This window comes from Phodopus roborovskii, unplaced genomic scaffold (assembly GCF_943737965.1).
Source record: "Phodopus roborovskii unplaced genomic scaffold, PHOROB, whole genome shotgun sequence".
NCBI lineage: Eukaryota > Metazoa > Chordata > Mammalia > Rodentia > Cricetidae > Phodopus > Phodopus roborovskii.
In genome coordinates, this window is record NW_026126636.1 from 14,164,632 (window position 1) to 14,181,296 (window position 16,665).

Genomic DNA, 16,665 nt, shown 5'->3' on the forward strand with positions numbered 1-16,665 from the left:
AGGGAACACTGACAAATACATTTTATGAGGATACAGTTAAAACTTGATACCCAAACCGAATAAAGACCCAGCAAAGAGAATTACTGACTAATTTCCCTTATGAACATGTATGCAGAATTACTCAATAAAACACTCAAAAACTGAATCCAAGGACACATTAAAAATATCATTCACCCTGATCAAGTAGGCTTCATCTCAGATATACAGGGATGGTTCAACATATGAAAATCAGTAAATATAATCCAGCATATAAACAAACTGAAAGAAAAAAAATAACACATGATGATCTCATTAGATGCCGAGAAGCCTTTGACCAAATGCAACACCATTTCATGATAAAAAAAAAAAGTCTTAGAGAGATCAGGCACACAACAGACATGCCTAAACATAAAAAAGGCAATGTACAGCAAGCCTATAGTCAATATCAAATTAGATGGAGAGAAACTCAAAGCAATTCCACTAAAATCAGGGACCATATATGGTTGTTGACTCTCTCCACGTCTATTCAATACAACACTTAAAGCCTTAGTTAGAGCAATTAAGACAACTGAAGGAGATCAAGGGGATACACATTGGAAGGAAGAAGCCAAAGTATCTTTATTTGCAGATAATATGATAGTATACATCGTAAAAATTCCAGCATGGAACTTCTACAACTGATAAATACTTTCAGTAAAGTAGCCAGATACAAAACTACCTAAAAAACAAACAAACAAACCAGTAGCCCTCCTATGTACAAATGAGAAACAGTCTGAGAAAGAAATCAGGGAAACAACACCTTTCACAATATCTTCAGATACTATAAATATACTGGGGGTAACACTAACCAAATGAAAGATCTGTATGATACAAACACTGAAGAAAGAAATTGAAGAAGATATCAGAAGATGCAAACAGTTCCCATGTTCATGGATGGATAGGATTAACATAGTAAAAAATGGCCATCTTGGGCCACAGAGCCAGGAGGAAGAGCTCCAAAGTAGAGCTTAGACATGGCCTGGGGTCCTCACCAGCTAAGTGAAACTCATTTGGACACTGTTGCCAATCCCAAAAGAGGAAAGTGGCTCAGGTTCTGGGCCCGCGACACCTGCTTGTGCCGACTGACCTTGGCAGATTATGCCAACTTGGATCCAGTGGTGGTGAGGTCTGGACTGGTCAAGAAAGCCATGGCTAAGGCTGCTCAGCAGGAGGCTCTTTCTGGGGTGGGTGAGCTGTGTGACATAATGGACAGCAGTGATGAGATGGACATTCAGGAGGAAAGTACTCATGAAAGGTCGGTCTCCAGAGAAAAGAAGAGCAAGAGACTCGTGGATGGGAGTGCAGGAGAAGCTATGGGCATTTGGTTGTTGCTCGCTTCCTATATCCATCCCGAGGACACTGTGAATGTTTCCCTTATTTGTGAGGATGCTTGGACCATGACTTTTACTGCTGCCTTTTGGACCAAGTCATGCTGAAGGTGCGGCCACACAGAGCCAGCTTTTTCTCTGCAGTTGATTCCATAGCTGTTTGTGATTTGGCGTGAGTGAGGCCCGAGACGATGGTTATCTTTTCATTTTCATTACTTTGTTCCTTGGCAGGACCCTAGATTTGGACCTCTTGATATTTCTCTAAATCTTATGTTAGTGTAAAAAAAAAAAAAAGAACTGAAACAAAAAATAAAAACAAGAATGATGGCCACCTTGCCAAATGCAATTCCCATCACAATCTCAAAATAATTCTTCACTCAGTTTTAGAGGACAGTTTTTAGGTTCATATGGAAACACACACACACACACACACACACACACACACACACAGGAAACCAGGAAACTACAATAACCCTGAATAATAAAAATACCCCGGCAGGCATCACTAACTCCAGTTTCAAATTATACAGCATGGTGTTGATACAAAAGCAGACATAGCAGTCAACAGAATCAAATTGAACCTCCAGACAGAAACCCTATCTATGGACCCCTGAATTTTGATAAACAAGCCAGAAATACACAATGGAAAAAGTGGAGATGGAACCCATACCTGACACTGCTTCTGTGACCAATAACCAGAGACTAGATAGTCCAGAGACCTAAGATAAAACCAAATACTGCTGGTCTAAAGCAAACACAGTAGCAATAAAATGACTCCTAATGACACTCGGTTACACTCAAAGAGCAAAGGGGATGGAGGGCATCCATCCGGAGAACGAGGCCCTCTAACTCAACATGAGCAAAGCTCATAAGAACTCGCAGAGGCTGAGGCAGCATGCACAGGTCTGCACCACCCCTGAATACATGCTATGGCTTCCAGTTAGTGTTTTTGTGGGGTTCCTGAGTTTGTGAATGAATGGGTCTCTGTTTCTTGTATGTTCTCTTGGGTTCTCTCTTTATGTTGGTTTTGTCCAATTCCAACGTATTTCCCTTTCCCCCTCTTATTATACTATATTCCATTACAGCTTATTTTATTCTATTATCATCCCCTAGAAGCCTGTTTTTTTAGAGACAGAGAGGGGAGGCATCCAGATGGGAGGGGGCAGGGAGTAAATGGGAGTTGTATAGGGAAGAAAAATCACAATCAGGATATGACATGCGAGAGAAAAATCTATTTCTAATAATAGAAAAAAATGCATGAAAAAAATTGAGAAAGCATGTGGTTGGCATTTAGCATAGAAGAGTCAGGCCAGTTGTGGTGGCACACACCTTCAATGCCAGAATTCAGGAAACAGAGGCAGGTGGAGCATATGTATCATAATTTAAAAACTACCCAGGTGGCTGCATAGAGTGTCTCAGAGAAATTGCTGCTCTTATAAAAGAGCAAGGTTCGATTCCCAGGACCACTCATGTGTTGGTTGGCAACAATCTGTAACTCCAGTTCCGGGGGGACCCAGTGCCCTGTTCTGGCCTCTCTCTCTCTCTGTCTCTCTCTCTCACACACACACACTCACTCACACACACACACATACTCACTCACACACACAAACAGGCAGGCAAAAATGTCAACATGCATTAAATAAGACCTAAATGAAACAGATCAGTAACAAGAGTCAAAACACAATTGCTCCCCGAGTCCCCAGGAGGTAAGAACCCTAGAGAGAGGCAGGTTACGACCCCAAACTAAACACTCACCGAATGACATAGGAAGAGGAAGAATCGGCTGAGCTGTGCCAGAGATCCTTGTAGAAGTCTTCTGAGAGAGTCAGTTCTACTTTCTTCAAATCTCGACAGCACTGAAGGCAAAAGGCAGATGTCTGAAGGTCTTCCTGGTTCTCGATCTTCAGAGAAACTCCCTGACACCTCTCCAGCACACGCACTGCAAAGCTCTCCTCCCTGGTTTCGGTGAGACAGAGGAATAGCTGTGAGTGGTCATAGCCCTCACGGTCACTCACTTTTGTGGCCTTTAGTTTGTTAGCCAAGCATAACTTGCAGTTGAAGGATCTCTCCACAATGTTGACACATTGTTCGTTTAACAGACCAAAGAAGAAAAGCCCCATTTGAGCTGCACAGCTTTTTTTTTCTCTTGATACTTCGATCAGGTGCCAGATGTTCAAAAGGCTCAACGAGTGATAATACACCATTCTTTGGGGGAAAAAGAGGACATAAAACAAGGCACCAAAAAGTTCCTGGAAGGTAAACAAGGCAAATACATAACGATCTCCTTGGCCTTCTAGCTTTCGAAGAATGTTTGTATGAAGAAAGATGTCTATGGTGGTCTCATCCACCATGAAATACTGAAAGTCGCTCTTGTTAAACACACTCTTCAGGCCCCACATGCCCTGGGCAGCCAGATGGCACAAACCTTCCAGCTGATTTTGATAATGACCATGGGGAAATTTCTTAAATACATGTCGGAACAAATTACCCAGATACAAGACAAACACAGACGTTGCGTTTGGACAAGCCTTTGTGAGATCTACTACCATATTTTGTATTTGATTTTTCAGACAACAACATACCACCCAGCATACCACAGGGACCTGACACATGGACAAGAGAGTGGTGTTTCTCATGACAAAATCCACAGCTTGGTTGCTTGTCATTTTGCTTGTGAAATGCAACCTGAGATAGTTGAGTACTTCAGTTTTATTAAACCCGGTCAGGGTGGCATGGAACGGATGTTTGACTAAGAGTTTAATTCCATCCCAGGAGGTTGGTCTCACCATGATCAGGAGTGTGGCTTCTGGAAGCATTGTTTTGCTTAGCAAACTGCTTAGAAGAACAGACCCAGGCAACTTCTTGTTCCAGTCTTCCATCAGACCAGCTGGGTCTGTGATGAGGGGAAATGAGAGTTCCTCAAAGCCATCAAACATGAGCAGTAGTTGATCTGGACTGGATAAAATCTTAGACACGAGAGCCCGAGGCCTAAGCCTTTGGCCCTCAATCAACTCAGAGAAGCTGCGCTCTCCCGCCCAGGCCAGTTCTCGGCAATGGAAATAGAAAGCATACTTGAATTTGTGTGCATAGAACCTGTTGTATGCCCACATCACCATTATCATTCTGGCCAGGGTTGTTTTCCCAATACCAGGAATCCCGTGAATCACCACAGTTTTAGGCTGTGTGCCATGGGGCTTCCTGGGTAGAAAGAGACATTGCAAAATTGCCTCGTGTTTTTCCACCTGGACGTACAAGAAGTCTGCTTGGTTTCCAGGCCAGATGGTGTTGTCCCATACAGGGGTGGCCTCTTTTATCACACACTGTTTGTACTTCTGTATTTCATCTAGAATCATAAAGAAAAACAGAGAGCTCCTTTAGAGGTTTTCAGAGCACCAGTGGAAAACAAACGCACTTGCATAAATCCACTCCAATCTCCACTAGACATTTGCTTTCCCCTTGGAATCCATCTTCCCACTCACAAGCCCTTGAACCAGATTGCAAGTCACATAATACAGAGATACAGCCATGGGGATATTCATGACAGTGTTGTTCACTGACATTAGGGAACCACCCAAGCTAAGGCCTAGCTACAGCAGGCATCTTGATCCATTCTTCTATCCCTCACTGTCTAGAGATATCAGAAATAGGATTTTAGGGGGAAACTAAACCAAAACAAAACAAATTATGCTAATGTGTAACAGACTCTCTCAAATTGTACAAGGAAACTTGGACCCAGAGGGCAGTAAGAGCCAAAGGAAAGCATCCTATATTATAAATGCAGTCAGACTTCTACTTTCTATGGTTTCTGCAATGTGTTTTCAACCAGCTACCTATTGAAAACACTTTAAAAAACTGCATTTGTGTTGAACATGTACCTACGTTTAAAAATCATCGTTCTCCAAACAATTCAATATAACGACGATTTGCAGATCTGGCAAGATGGTTCAGTGGGGAAAGTTTCATGCATGATTCCCAGGAGAGAACTGACGCCAGAAAACTCTGTGTGTGTGTGTGTGTGTGTGTGTGTGTGTGTGTTTACACCTAAACATAAATAAAAGAAAACCCCAATTATTTGCTTATAAAATTTACGTTATTGTAGGTATCATATCGGACATCTAAAGCACATTCACTTCCTCCAGGGCCCAGAAATAATTGAGGAAGATGATGCAGAAAGATAGTAAGCACCAGAGGTAGTGAATATCTGTAGCAGGAAAGCATTTTCTGGATCTGACAGGGCCATTGTACTCAGGAACTCACAAAGCCCACGACAGCATGCATAGGGCCTGTACAAGATCAAGCCAACCAGAATCTCAGCATGGAAGTGGGAGGGCCTCATAAAATCCTACCCCTAGTCTAGAAGCTATTAGCAATTGATGGCTTCTAGTGGAGGGAGAACGGGCTTTCTTCAGGGTGTGGTCCCTGAGATGCTGCCTATACTCCAGTAGATGGCTCTTGTCTTAGGGTTTTATTGCTGTGACCATGGCAAGCCTTAAACGAAAACATTTAATTGAGGTGGTGGCTACGGTTTCAGAGGTTCAGTCCATCATCATCAGGATGGGGAGCAAGGCAGTGTGCAGCCAGATGTGGTGCTGAGCAGCTAAGAGTCCTACATCTTGATTCAGAGGCAACAAGGCAGTGGAGATTACCATCATGACGGGTGAAGCTTGAGGAAAGAGACCTCAAAGCCCGCCCCCACAGTGACAGTGACACACTTCCTATGGCCAGGCCACACCTCCTAGTAGTACCCTCTCTATGGGGGCACTTTCTTTCAAACCATCACAGCTCTACACCATTGCACATTTTGGAAGGGCTAAGTGTGCCCAGCGAGTGCGTGAAGTTAGGAGAGAACAGTGTCACGCGGTTTTGGGAACAATGGAGATAGACTTGATCAAAACACACTGTATGCACACATGGAATTCATGAGCAATGAGAAGAGAAACAACACGTTGGTGATTTGAAGTGCACAGGTGGGGTGCGTGTAGGTTGAATGCAAATACTGTATCATTGCATATACGAGACTTGAGCACCCATGCATTTTGATAAATTCCCCTAAGATATGGGGAACTACCTACACACTAGTTTTTCTTAACTAATTGTAGATTTTTTCCCCCCCAGCTAACGTGACCTTTGCTGTTCACGGAACTCAATTTGAGGAGTTTTTCTGGAAGCATCGGGAGATACACTCTCATGCCGGTGCTCTTTAAATTAGCTTTGGGTGAAGCTGGCTCCTGTGCAGGCAGGCCAGAGAGACTGCTCAAAACCGGGTTCTACAAAAGGCTGGCCCTTAAGGAAGACAGAAGAGCATCTTTTATGATGTTCCTAGATTTCCTGTATCCAGGTGGGTTGGAGGCTGGACTTCCTGTAGTCGCACAAATTCACAAACATTATTTTTGCCTAAAATCTGATGAGTAGAAGAGACACTATCCACCTTCATGTACAGCCTACCCGGCTTCTTGTTTCGAGTCTGTACCCCATTTTTACCCAACTGGCACAGTACCAGCACATACCACATTCTTCTTTCGTCAGAGTCAGTGTGTTTTTCCTTAGATGGAAGTCCAGTGGTGCCAAGGCAGGAAGAATGCCTGCAACAGACGAGAAAATGACTATCCCATCAGAATGAACTCCTCAGCACGGCCTAATGGACATTATACTGGCAAATTGTCATGTGCAACTTAAGGCGATTGAGAAGCTGGCTCTGAAGGTGGCCTCCCTGTCTCTATACTTCAGATCCAAGCATACACATACATACATACATACATACATACATACATACATACATATATATATATTCAAGTGTTCTCCATGACCCTTAATTTCTGGCGGTGAGAGTTTTTTTGTTCTAACTCCATGGCAGGAGGAGAATAAAACAAGTCAAGAATAAAAACATTATGTCCTCGAGAAGCGCTGGAAGGTGAATCATCTCCAACAGAGGTTTACTATTTATTCTACAATATAAAATTATCTATAGTGGGAAACAGAAGCCTGGAATTCAGTCATGGAGAAAAAGTACCACTCATGAACTGTGGCCGACTGTCTCAACATCTCCGGTAGGTTTCTACTGCATGCTGTAACTCCTAATTCGATGACATCAGCTCTATTGTTACTGTTTCTTGTGCTTGGAAGCCTCATCCAAGGGGGTTCTCTACTCTTCCAAGGACCTTCCTCGATCTCTGGAAGGCTAGCAGGCTGCCTTTTTCAGACATCTATATTTCCTAAGCACCTTAAATGCAATTTAAAGGTAGTTTTAAAAATGAGGTGGGGCTATTCGGGTCACAGCACAAGCGTGAAAGCCAGAAAACAACCTGAGATTCAGGGGTTTCTCCTCTGTGTGATTTTCAAGGCAGGGTTTCTCTCTCTCTCTCTCTCTGTCTCTCTCTCTCTCTCTCTCTCTCTCTCTCTCTCTCTCTCTGTCTCTCTGTCTCTCTGTATCTCTGTATCAGAACTGTAGCTCCAGGATGCTCCTGGCTAGCTGGCTTAGAAGCTATTGCCCAATTCTCCGATCTCTGCCACCCAAATTGCTGTAAGAATACCAGGATTTCAGATGTATACCACCACATTCAGCTTTTATAAAAACGCAGGTTCTGGAGGCCAAACTCAGGTTGTCAGGATCACACTGCAAGTGTATTTACCATGCCTGCAACCACTTTCTAGCACTGAAGACAGTCGTATACAACATTTTTAGTGTCCCCTGAACCATGTCCCCTCCATGAAGATAGTTTTTATGCAATGCTTTTAGTGTGCCTATATCTTTTTAATAATTTATTTATTCATTTAAATACATACATAAATAAATCATTTTATATTCCAACCACATTTCTCCCTCCCACACCTCCTCCTGCCCCCTCATCTCCCTTCTACAAGCCTACCTCCAGTCTACTCCTCCTCATGGGTAATGGCTCCCACGAGGAGTCAACAAAATCTGTGTGCCCATATCTTACCTACAGTACACCCCATGAGCTCAGACATGGGATTTCCCACTTGCGGAATAATCAGGTTCATGGCCCAAATGTTTGATAGTCTCAAGTGTTTCATATGGGTAACCTAACCTACGGTCAGTGAGATGGCTTGTGGGTAAAGGCATCCACATGGTGAAGGGCAAGGGCTGACCCCTGATGGCTGTCCGTTGACTACACTATGTACGGTGATGGCATGTGTTCACCCCTACACCCACATAAAATGAAATGTAATAAATATAACCAAAATGCACACATACATGCATGCACATATATGTGTACATATATGAATGTGCATACATTGTGCACAGTTACGTGTGTAACATGCACATATTCACAGTTTTTTTTTACTACTCACACTGTGTTAGCCAAGACCATGGGTCACCTGAGAAGTCAGAGTTAGACAGGGTCTCAACGTAGTGCTGGGTGTTCTGGAGCTTGCTACATCGACCAGGCTGGCCCCAAACTCACAGAGAGCCACCTGCCTATGATTCCCAGGTACTGGGATTTAAGATGTGTGCCACCACACTGAGCTTAGGAAGTCAGTTTCTTGTTACTATATTTTCATCAACATTGTACTGCATGTTGTCTTACATATATCATAATTAATCATAAGATTATCTTGCATAGTTCATAGTTAGAGGTATCTTATTCAGTATATTATTTGAATATATTTGCTTAACACATTATTTAAATGTTTTGTCAAATATATTCCATTTGATATACTGTATAGATATTGTTGATTCGTTAACATTGGACTCACAGACAACAATGTAAATAGTTTATTTGTAAGGGCAGAGTCTCATTGTTCTCAGGAACACTGGGCGATTATTTATCACTACATTCTGAACAATAAAATCAACTAAAGCACAAAGATGTGGTATAGCCTGGACTGGAGATGACGTTTGTATACAGGACAGGAGCTTAATGCACTTCCTTGCTTGAGCTCAGCTGGGAACTGTAGGTCAGCTTGCTTCTCTGCATACTTCTATGAATGACCTAGAATCTTTGCCTTTTGAGATAGGGTTAGGGAGAAACCTGGTACTGGGGAAATTCCTAGGGGTTTGATGAAAGAAGAATCTGGTATGTGCTGATACCGTGCCAGTTTGGTAAAAATGGGATATGGGTTGAAATTCACTGTGTAACCAAAGAGTATATTAAATTTCTCTTCTTGTTTCCACCCCCGCTAGAACTGGGATCACAGTTCTGCACCAACACATCTGGTATATGTGGTCCTAAGTTTGTGCATGCTATGCGGCACAAGCACTCTACCAACTGAAGTACATCCTACGTTTTCTGTTTATAGTCACAGACTATCTCTCATACATAGTATCTGGTTATAGCTCCTGAGATCTCCTGGATAAACAGAGGGTGGGAGGTGGTAGGGGATTGGGAGATGAGAACAGGGGAAAGGGATGGTCTAGTTGGGGAAGAGATGGTATGAGAGAGCAATGAAAGAGATATCTTGATAGAAGGAGATATTATGGAGTTAGGGAGAAACCTGGTACTAGGGAATTTCTTAGCAATCATCCTCTGCTAAGACTCCTAGCAACAGTGGAGAGGGTGCTAGACCTTGCCTCCCCCTGTAATTATATTGATGGCCTGCCCTAACTGTCATCATAGATCTTCATCCAGTACCTGATGGAAGCAAGATGTAGAGATCCGCAGTCAAGCATCAGGCTGAGCTCTGCGTGTCCAGTCGAAGAGAGGGAAGAGGGATTTTATGAGCAAGGATGGGGGACAAGATCATGACAGGGGAAACCCACAGAAACAGCAGGCCCAAACTCGTGGGAGTTCAAGGACTCTAGACTGACAGCTGGGGAGCCTGTATGGAACTGAACTAGGCCCTCTGCATGTGGGTGACGGTTTTGTAGCTTGGTTTGTTTGTGGGATCTCTGGCAGTGGGATCAAGATTTTTCCCTGGTGCATGAGCTGGTATTTTAGAGTCCATTCCATATGGTTGGATGCCTTGCTCAGTTTCCTGGTTCAGGAAACTGAGCAAGGCTTTTGCTCAGTTTGGGTTTGGTCCTGCTTCAGCTGAATTGGCCAGGCTTTGTTGACTCTCCATGGGAGACCTTACCCTTTCTGAGGAGTGAGTGGGATGGGTTAGGGGGAGATGGAGAGCAGCATGAGAAGAGAGAGGGAGAAAGAACTGTGGTTGGTATGTAAAACAAAGAAAATATTTAAAAAAAAGACAGAACCTAAGAATAATAGTGATAGAAGAAGTCAGCTCAAAGGCACAGAAAATATATTCAACAAAACCATAGAAGAATACTTTCCCAACCTAGAGAAGGACATGCCTGTGAAAGTACAAGATCTTACAGAACACCAAATAGACTGGATCAAAAAATAACTCCCCTCACCACATAATATTAAAAACAATAAACATTCAGAATAAAGAAAAAATATTAACAGCTGCAAAGGAGAAAGACTAGGTAACATTTAAAGGAAGACCTGTCAGAATTACATCTTTCTTTTCAATGGAAACAAAGCCAGAAAGTCCTGGAGAGATGTTATGCAGAAACTGAGGGACCATGGATGCCAGCCCAGACTACTATACCCAGCAAAGATTTCAATCACTATTGATGGAGAAAACAAAATGTTCTTTGATAAAACCAGATTTAAACAATATCTATCAACAAACAAGGCCCTACAGGAAATACTAGAAGGAAAATGCCAACCCAAGGAAGTCAGCTACAGCCACAAGAACACAGGCAATAGATGAGCTTACAGCAGTGAATCCCAAAGAAGGGAACTGAACATACAATGCCATCACCAACATTAAAAACAAAACTAACAGGAGCTAGCAATCACTGGTCATTAATATCCCTTAGTATAAATGGTCCCAACTCACCTCTAAAAAGACACAGTGGATACAAAAACAGAATCCATCCTTTTTCTACATACAAGAAACACCTCAACCTTACAGACAGACATTATCTCAGAGCAAAGGGTTGAAAAAATTTCCAATCAAATGGACCTAAGAAACAAGCTGGTATAGCTGTCCTAGTACCTAATAAAATAGACTTCAAACTAAAATCAATCAAAAAAGATAGAGAAGTGCGTTTTATATTCTTTACAGGAAAAATCAATCAAGAGGAAATCTCAATTCTAAACATCCATATTCCAAACACAAAGGCTCCCACATTTGTAAGAGAAACATTGCTAATACTTGAATTGCAAATTAAGCCCCACACACTAATAGTGGGAGACTTCAACACCCTGTTCTCACCACTGGACAGATTTGCCAGAAAGAAGCTTTTAACAGAGAAATAAGGGAACTAACAGATGTTATGACTCAAACTGGCTCTATAGACATCTGTAGAACATTCCACCCAAACACAAAAGAGCATACTTTCTTCTCTGCACCTCGTGGAACCTTCTAAAAAGTCGACCACATACTCAGTAACAAAGCAAACCTCAACAGACACACACACACACACAAAATTTGAATAACCCCATATAGCCTATCAGATTAAGTTAGAATCCAACAGCAACTGAAGTAGATGGCAAGAAATAGTCAATTTTAGGGCTGAAGTCATTAAACTAGAAATAAAGAAAGCAATACAAAGAATCCATGAGAAAAAGATCTGGTTGTTTGAGAAATTCAACAAAATAGACAAACCTTTATCCAAACTAACCAGAAGTCAGAGAGATAAATCCAAATTAACAAAATCAGAAATGAAAAGAGGGACATAACAGAGGAAATTCAGAGAATCATCAGGTCATACTACAAAAACCTATACTCCCCAAAATTGGGAAACTTCAAGGAGATGGCTATTTTTTTAGATAAGTGCCACATACCCAAATTAAATCAAGAACAAATAAACAACTTAAAATCACCCACAATTCCTAAGGAAACAGAAACAATAATCAATATTCCTCCAACCTTCCCCCCCACCAAAAAAGCCCAGGCCCAAATATGTTTGAGTGCTGAATTCTACCAGATATTCAAAGAAGAACTAATACCAATACTCAAATTATTCCACAAATAGAAGGAACATTGTCAAACTCTTTTTATGAGGCTACAGTTATCCTGATTTCCAAACCACACAAAGACACAACTAAGAAAGAATTACAGACCAATTTCCCTCATGAATATATGTAAAAATAATCAAATACTAGCAAACTGTATCCAAGAACACATCATAAAAACCATCTGCCATCATCTATTAGGATTCCTCCCAGAGATGTAGGGATGGTTCAACAGGCGAAAATCTGTCAATGTGATCCGCCGTATAAACAAACTGAAAGAAAAAGAAAACCACACGATCATCTCATTAGATGCTGAAAAACACCCCTTCATGATAAAGACCTCAGAGAGAATAGGGATACAAGGAACATACCTAAACGTAATTTAAGCAATATACAGTAACCCAATAGACAACATCAAATATAATGGAGAGAAACTCAAAGCAATCCCACTGAAATCAGGATCAAGTTAAGGCTGTCCACTGCATATATGTATTCAATATAGTACTTGAAGTTCTAACTAGAGCAATACAACAACAAAATGACTTCAAGGGGATACAAATTGGAAAAGAAGTCAAACTGTCTTTATTTGTTGATAAGATAGTTTGCCTTTCTATATACAGATGATAATAGGGCTGAGAAAGAAATCAGAGAAACATCACTCTTTACAATTGCTACAAATAACATAAAAATTCTTAGGGTAACGCTAACCAAATAAGTGAAAGACCTGTATGAGAAGAACTTAAAGTCTTTAAAGAAAGAAATTAAAGAAGATACCAGAAAATGGAAAGATCTCCCAAGCTCTTGGATAGGTAGGATCAACATAGTAAAAATGGCAATCTTACCAAAAGTAATCTACTGATTCAGTACAATCCACATCAAAATCCCAGCACAATTCTTCACAGACCTGGAATAATTCTTAAATTCATATGGAAAAATAAAAAAACAAACAAGATACATAAGCCACCCTGTGCAATAAAAGATGATCTGGGGTCATCATCATCCCTGACTTCAAGCTCTACTACAGAGCTATAGCAATGAAAACAGCTTGGTATTTGTATAAAAACAGACAGGTAGAACAATGGAATTGAATCAAAGACCCTGATATTAACCCACAAACCTACGAATACCTACTTTTTGAGAAAGAAGCTATAAAGTGGAGAAAAGGCATATTCTACAAATGGTGCTGGTGTAACTAGCTGTCACCATTTAGAAGAATGCAACTAGATCCATATCTATTGCCATGCACAAAACTCAAGTCCAAATGGACTAAAGACCTCAATATAAACCCATCCACACTGAACCTCATAGAAGAGGAAGTGGGAAATATCCTTGAATGCATTGGCACAGGAGACCACTACCTAAATATAACTCCAGTAGCACAGACTCTGAGAGCAAAACTTAATAAATGGGACTTTGTGAATGTAGATTTTGTAAAGCAAAACACATGTTTAACAAGACAAAATGGCTCCCTACAGAATGGGAAAAATTCTTCACTAACCTCACATCTGACAGAGGGCTGATATCCAAAATATACACAGAACTCAAGATACTACACATAAAACCACTGGATAATCCAATTAAAAAATTGGGTACAGATGCAAACAGAGAATTCTCAACAGAACAATCTGAAATGGCAGCTAGACACTTAAGGAAATGCTCAGTATCCTTGGTCATCAGGGAAATGCAAATCAAAACAACTATGAGATTCCATCTAACACAGATCAGAATGGCTAGGATCAAAAACAGCAATGACAAATTATGCTGGAGAGGATGTGGAGAAAGGGGAACACTCCTCCATTGCTCGTGGGGTGCTAACATGTACAGCCACTGTGGAAATCAGTATGGCGATTTCTAAGAAAATTAGGAATCAACCTACCTCACAACCCTGCAATACCACTCTTGGGCATATACCCAGAGGAGGCACACTCACATCACAAGGACATCTGCTCAATTATGTTTATAGCAACATTATTCATAATAGCCAGAACCTTGGAAACAGCCTAGATTCCCCTCAACAAAAGAATGGAATAAAAAAAAAAATGTGGTATATTTACACAGTGGAGTACTACTCAGTGGTAAGAAACAATAACATCCTAAAATTTGCAGGCAAATGGACAGAACTAGAAAAAAAATCCTGAGTTAGGTAACCCAGACCCACAAAGACAAATATAGTATGTACTCACTCATAAGGGGATACCAGACATAAAGCAACAGACACCCAGTCTACAGTCCACAACCCCTTCCAGAATCTTCTTCCAGAAGCAGATGCAGAAATCCACAACTAATCATTAGGCTGAGCTCCTGGAGTATAATCAAAGTGAGGGAGAAGCGATAATATGAACAAAGGAGTCAGGACCGTGATAGGGAAACCCACAGAATCAGCTGACCTGAGCTAGTGAGTGATCAACTGACTCTGGTCTGACAAATGGGGAACCTCCATAAGACTGAACTAGACTCCCTTAATATAGGTGACAATGGTGTGACTGGGACAATGTATGAGGCCATTGGCAGTGGGCCCAAGATCTAACTCTAATGCACAAACTGATTTAATGGATCCCATCCCATATGGAAAGATACCTTGCTCAACCTAGACACAGGGTGGGGGGGGAGTGCCTTGGTCCTGCCTCAAAGAGACGATGGGACAGACTTAGTGGATTTTCTAGGGGAGGCCTCACCCTCTTCCTAGGAGTTGAGGAGGGGAAGGGAGGTGGGAGGTGGGGAGGGTGGGGAGAGAAGGAAGAGAGAAGTGAGGGGGACTGGGATGTAAAAAATAAATTTAAAAAAATATATAATGTTTTTAAAAAAAGATAGAATATAGGGTATAGGGAGATGGCTCAGTGGTTAAGAGCCCTTCCTGCAGAGGATGCTGGTTCAGTTCCTAGCACCCACACTGGCTCCTCACAACTACATGTAACTCTAGGATCGGAAGAACACTTCTGGCCTGTGTGGGCACACGCACCAATGAAAAATAAAAGTTTTACAAATTTACAAATGCAGTAAAATAGATTTTGCCTTTGGAAGTTTGAGCCATTATCTTACTTCACTTTTTGATTTCTCTTGAATGTGAACAGTAAAGTCACAGGTAAGCCACTAATTAGTTTTGTTTTGTTTTTCAGGGCAGAATTTCACTGTGAAGCCCTGGCTGTTCTGGAACTCACTCTGTAGACCAGGACTCACAGAGATCTGCCTGTCTCTGCCTCCTGAGTGCTGGGATTAAAGGCGTGTGCCACCACCGCCTGGCCACTATTTAGTTCTTTAGCCCCCATAGCCCATCTATGTACTGTGTTATTATCACTTACCCATTAGCTCTTGCTGTACCAGCAAACTAATTCTTCTCTGGTTCATTCGGTTCAAGATTTCATGAGCCACACCCCAAGCTCGTACTCCAGGAAGGGAATCTATTAACAGATGAACCACCTCTGCCCAGCTGGCGCTGTCCACCTCCTCCCAGGTGATGCTGACAGAGTAGGGCAGGAAGTAGCAATTTATCAATATCCTCTTGAAGATTTGTAGCTCTCCATGGCTTAAGTAGCTCATGTACCTCATGATGGGAACACCATATTGGCAGTCAGCGGAGTGAGGGCGTGCCCAAGTTTGGATGGGAGATCTTTGACTCCCTTCACTCATTCTCATGCAAGATGAACAACAGCTGTCAGCGATTAGGTACAACTGAACAGGAGAGAATAAACAAGACCTGTGGAGACACTGCATGATCAGCGCTAGGGTCTTGACCATCCTAAAGTCATTATAACTTTAACATTTCACAAGATTTCCACAATAGTTTTTCATTCGTTTCCTTCCTTCCTTCCTTCCTTCCTTCCTTCCTTCCTTCCTTCCTTTTTGAGTCAGGGATTCTTTGTTAGTCTTGGCTGTTCTGGAACTAGCTCTGCAGAACAGGCTGGCCACAGACTCACAGAGATCCACCTGCCTCTGCCTCCTGAGTGCTGGGACTATTGGCATGCTCCACCACTGCCCAGTGTGTCTTCATTCGTTTTAAGTTTCACTTTGTTTCTCATGCTACAAGTGGATACCAAGGCCTTGCACATGCTAGCCAAGCCCTCCACTGTGCTATATCCCAATTTAAAAAGTATTTATTGTGGTTTTATGTTTCTGCTTGCATGTATGTGTGCCATGCCTGTGAAATGCCTAAAGAAGCCACAGTAGAGTCCATGGAACTGCACATACAGGCAGTTATGAACAGCCATGTAGGTGCAATGAACCGAACCCACGTCCTCTGCAAGGGCTGCAAGCATTCTTAAGTGCTGAGTCATCTCTACGGGTCCTAATCCTTTATTCTTAATTGTATGAAGAATGCTACTATTTTTTTTCAGCAAATACATTTATTTTGTTTACTTTTACAGTATAAGTATACATACTCATTGTATATAATC

At 41.8% G+C, this 16,665-nt stretch overlaps 1 protein-coding gene across 1 annotated transcript in view; it reads right to left on the reverse strand.

Moving 5' to 3' along the window:
• The window catches only part of Nlrp8 (NLR family pyrin domain containing 8), a 33,352-nt gene extending 17,532 nt beyond the window's left edge, over window positions 1-15,820 (reverse strand). Inside the window, exons 1-2 of the mRNA XM_051207109.1 lie at window positions 15,574-15,820; window positions 3,102-4,689 (exon numbers count right to left, since the gene is read on the reverse strand). Of these exons, the coding sequence (XP_051063066.1) occupies window positions 3,102-4,689; window positions 15,574-15,820 (1,835 nt within the window). The remainder of the gene's footprint in view (window positions 1-3,101; window positions 4,690-15,573) is intronic.
• Window positions 15,821-16,665: the final 845 nt, after the last annotated feature.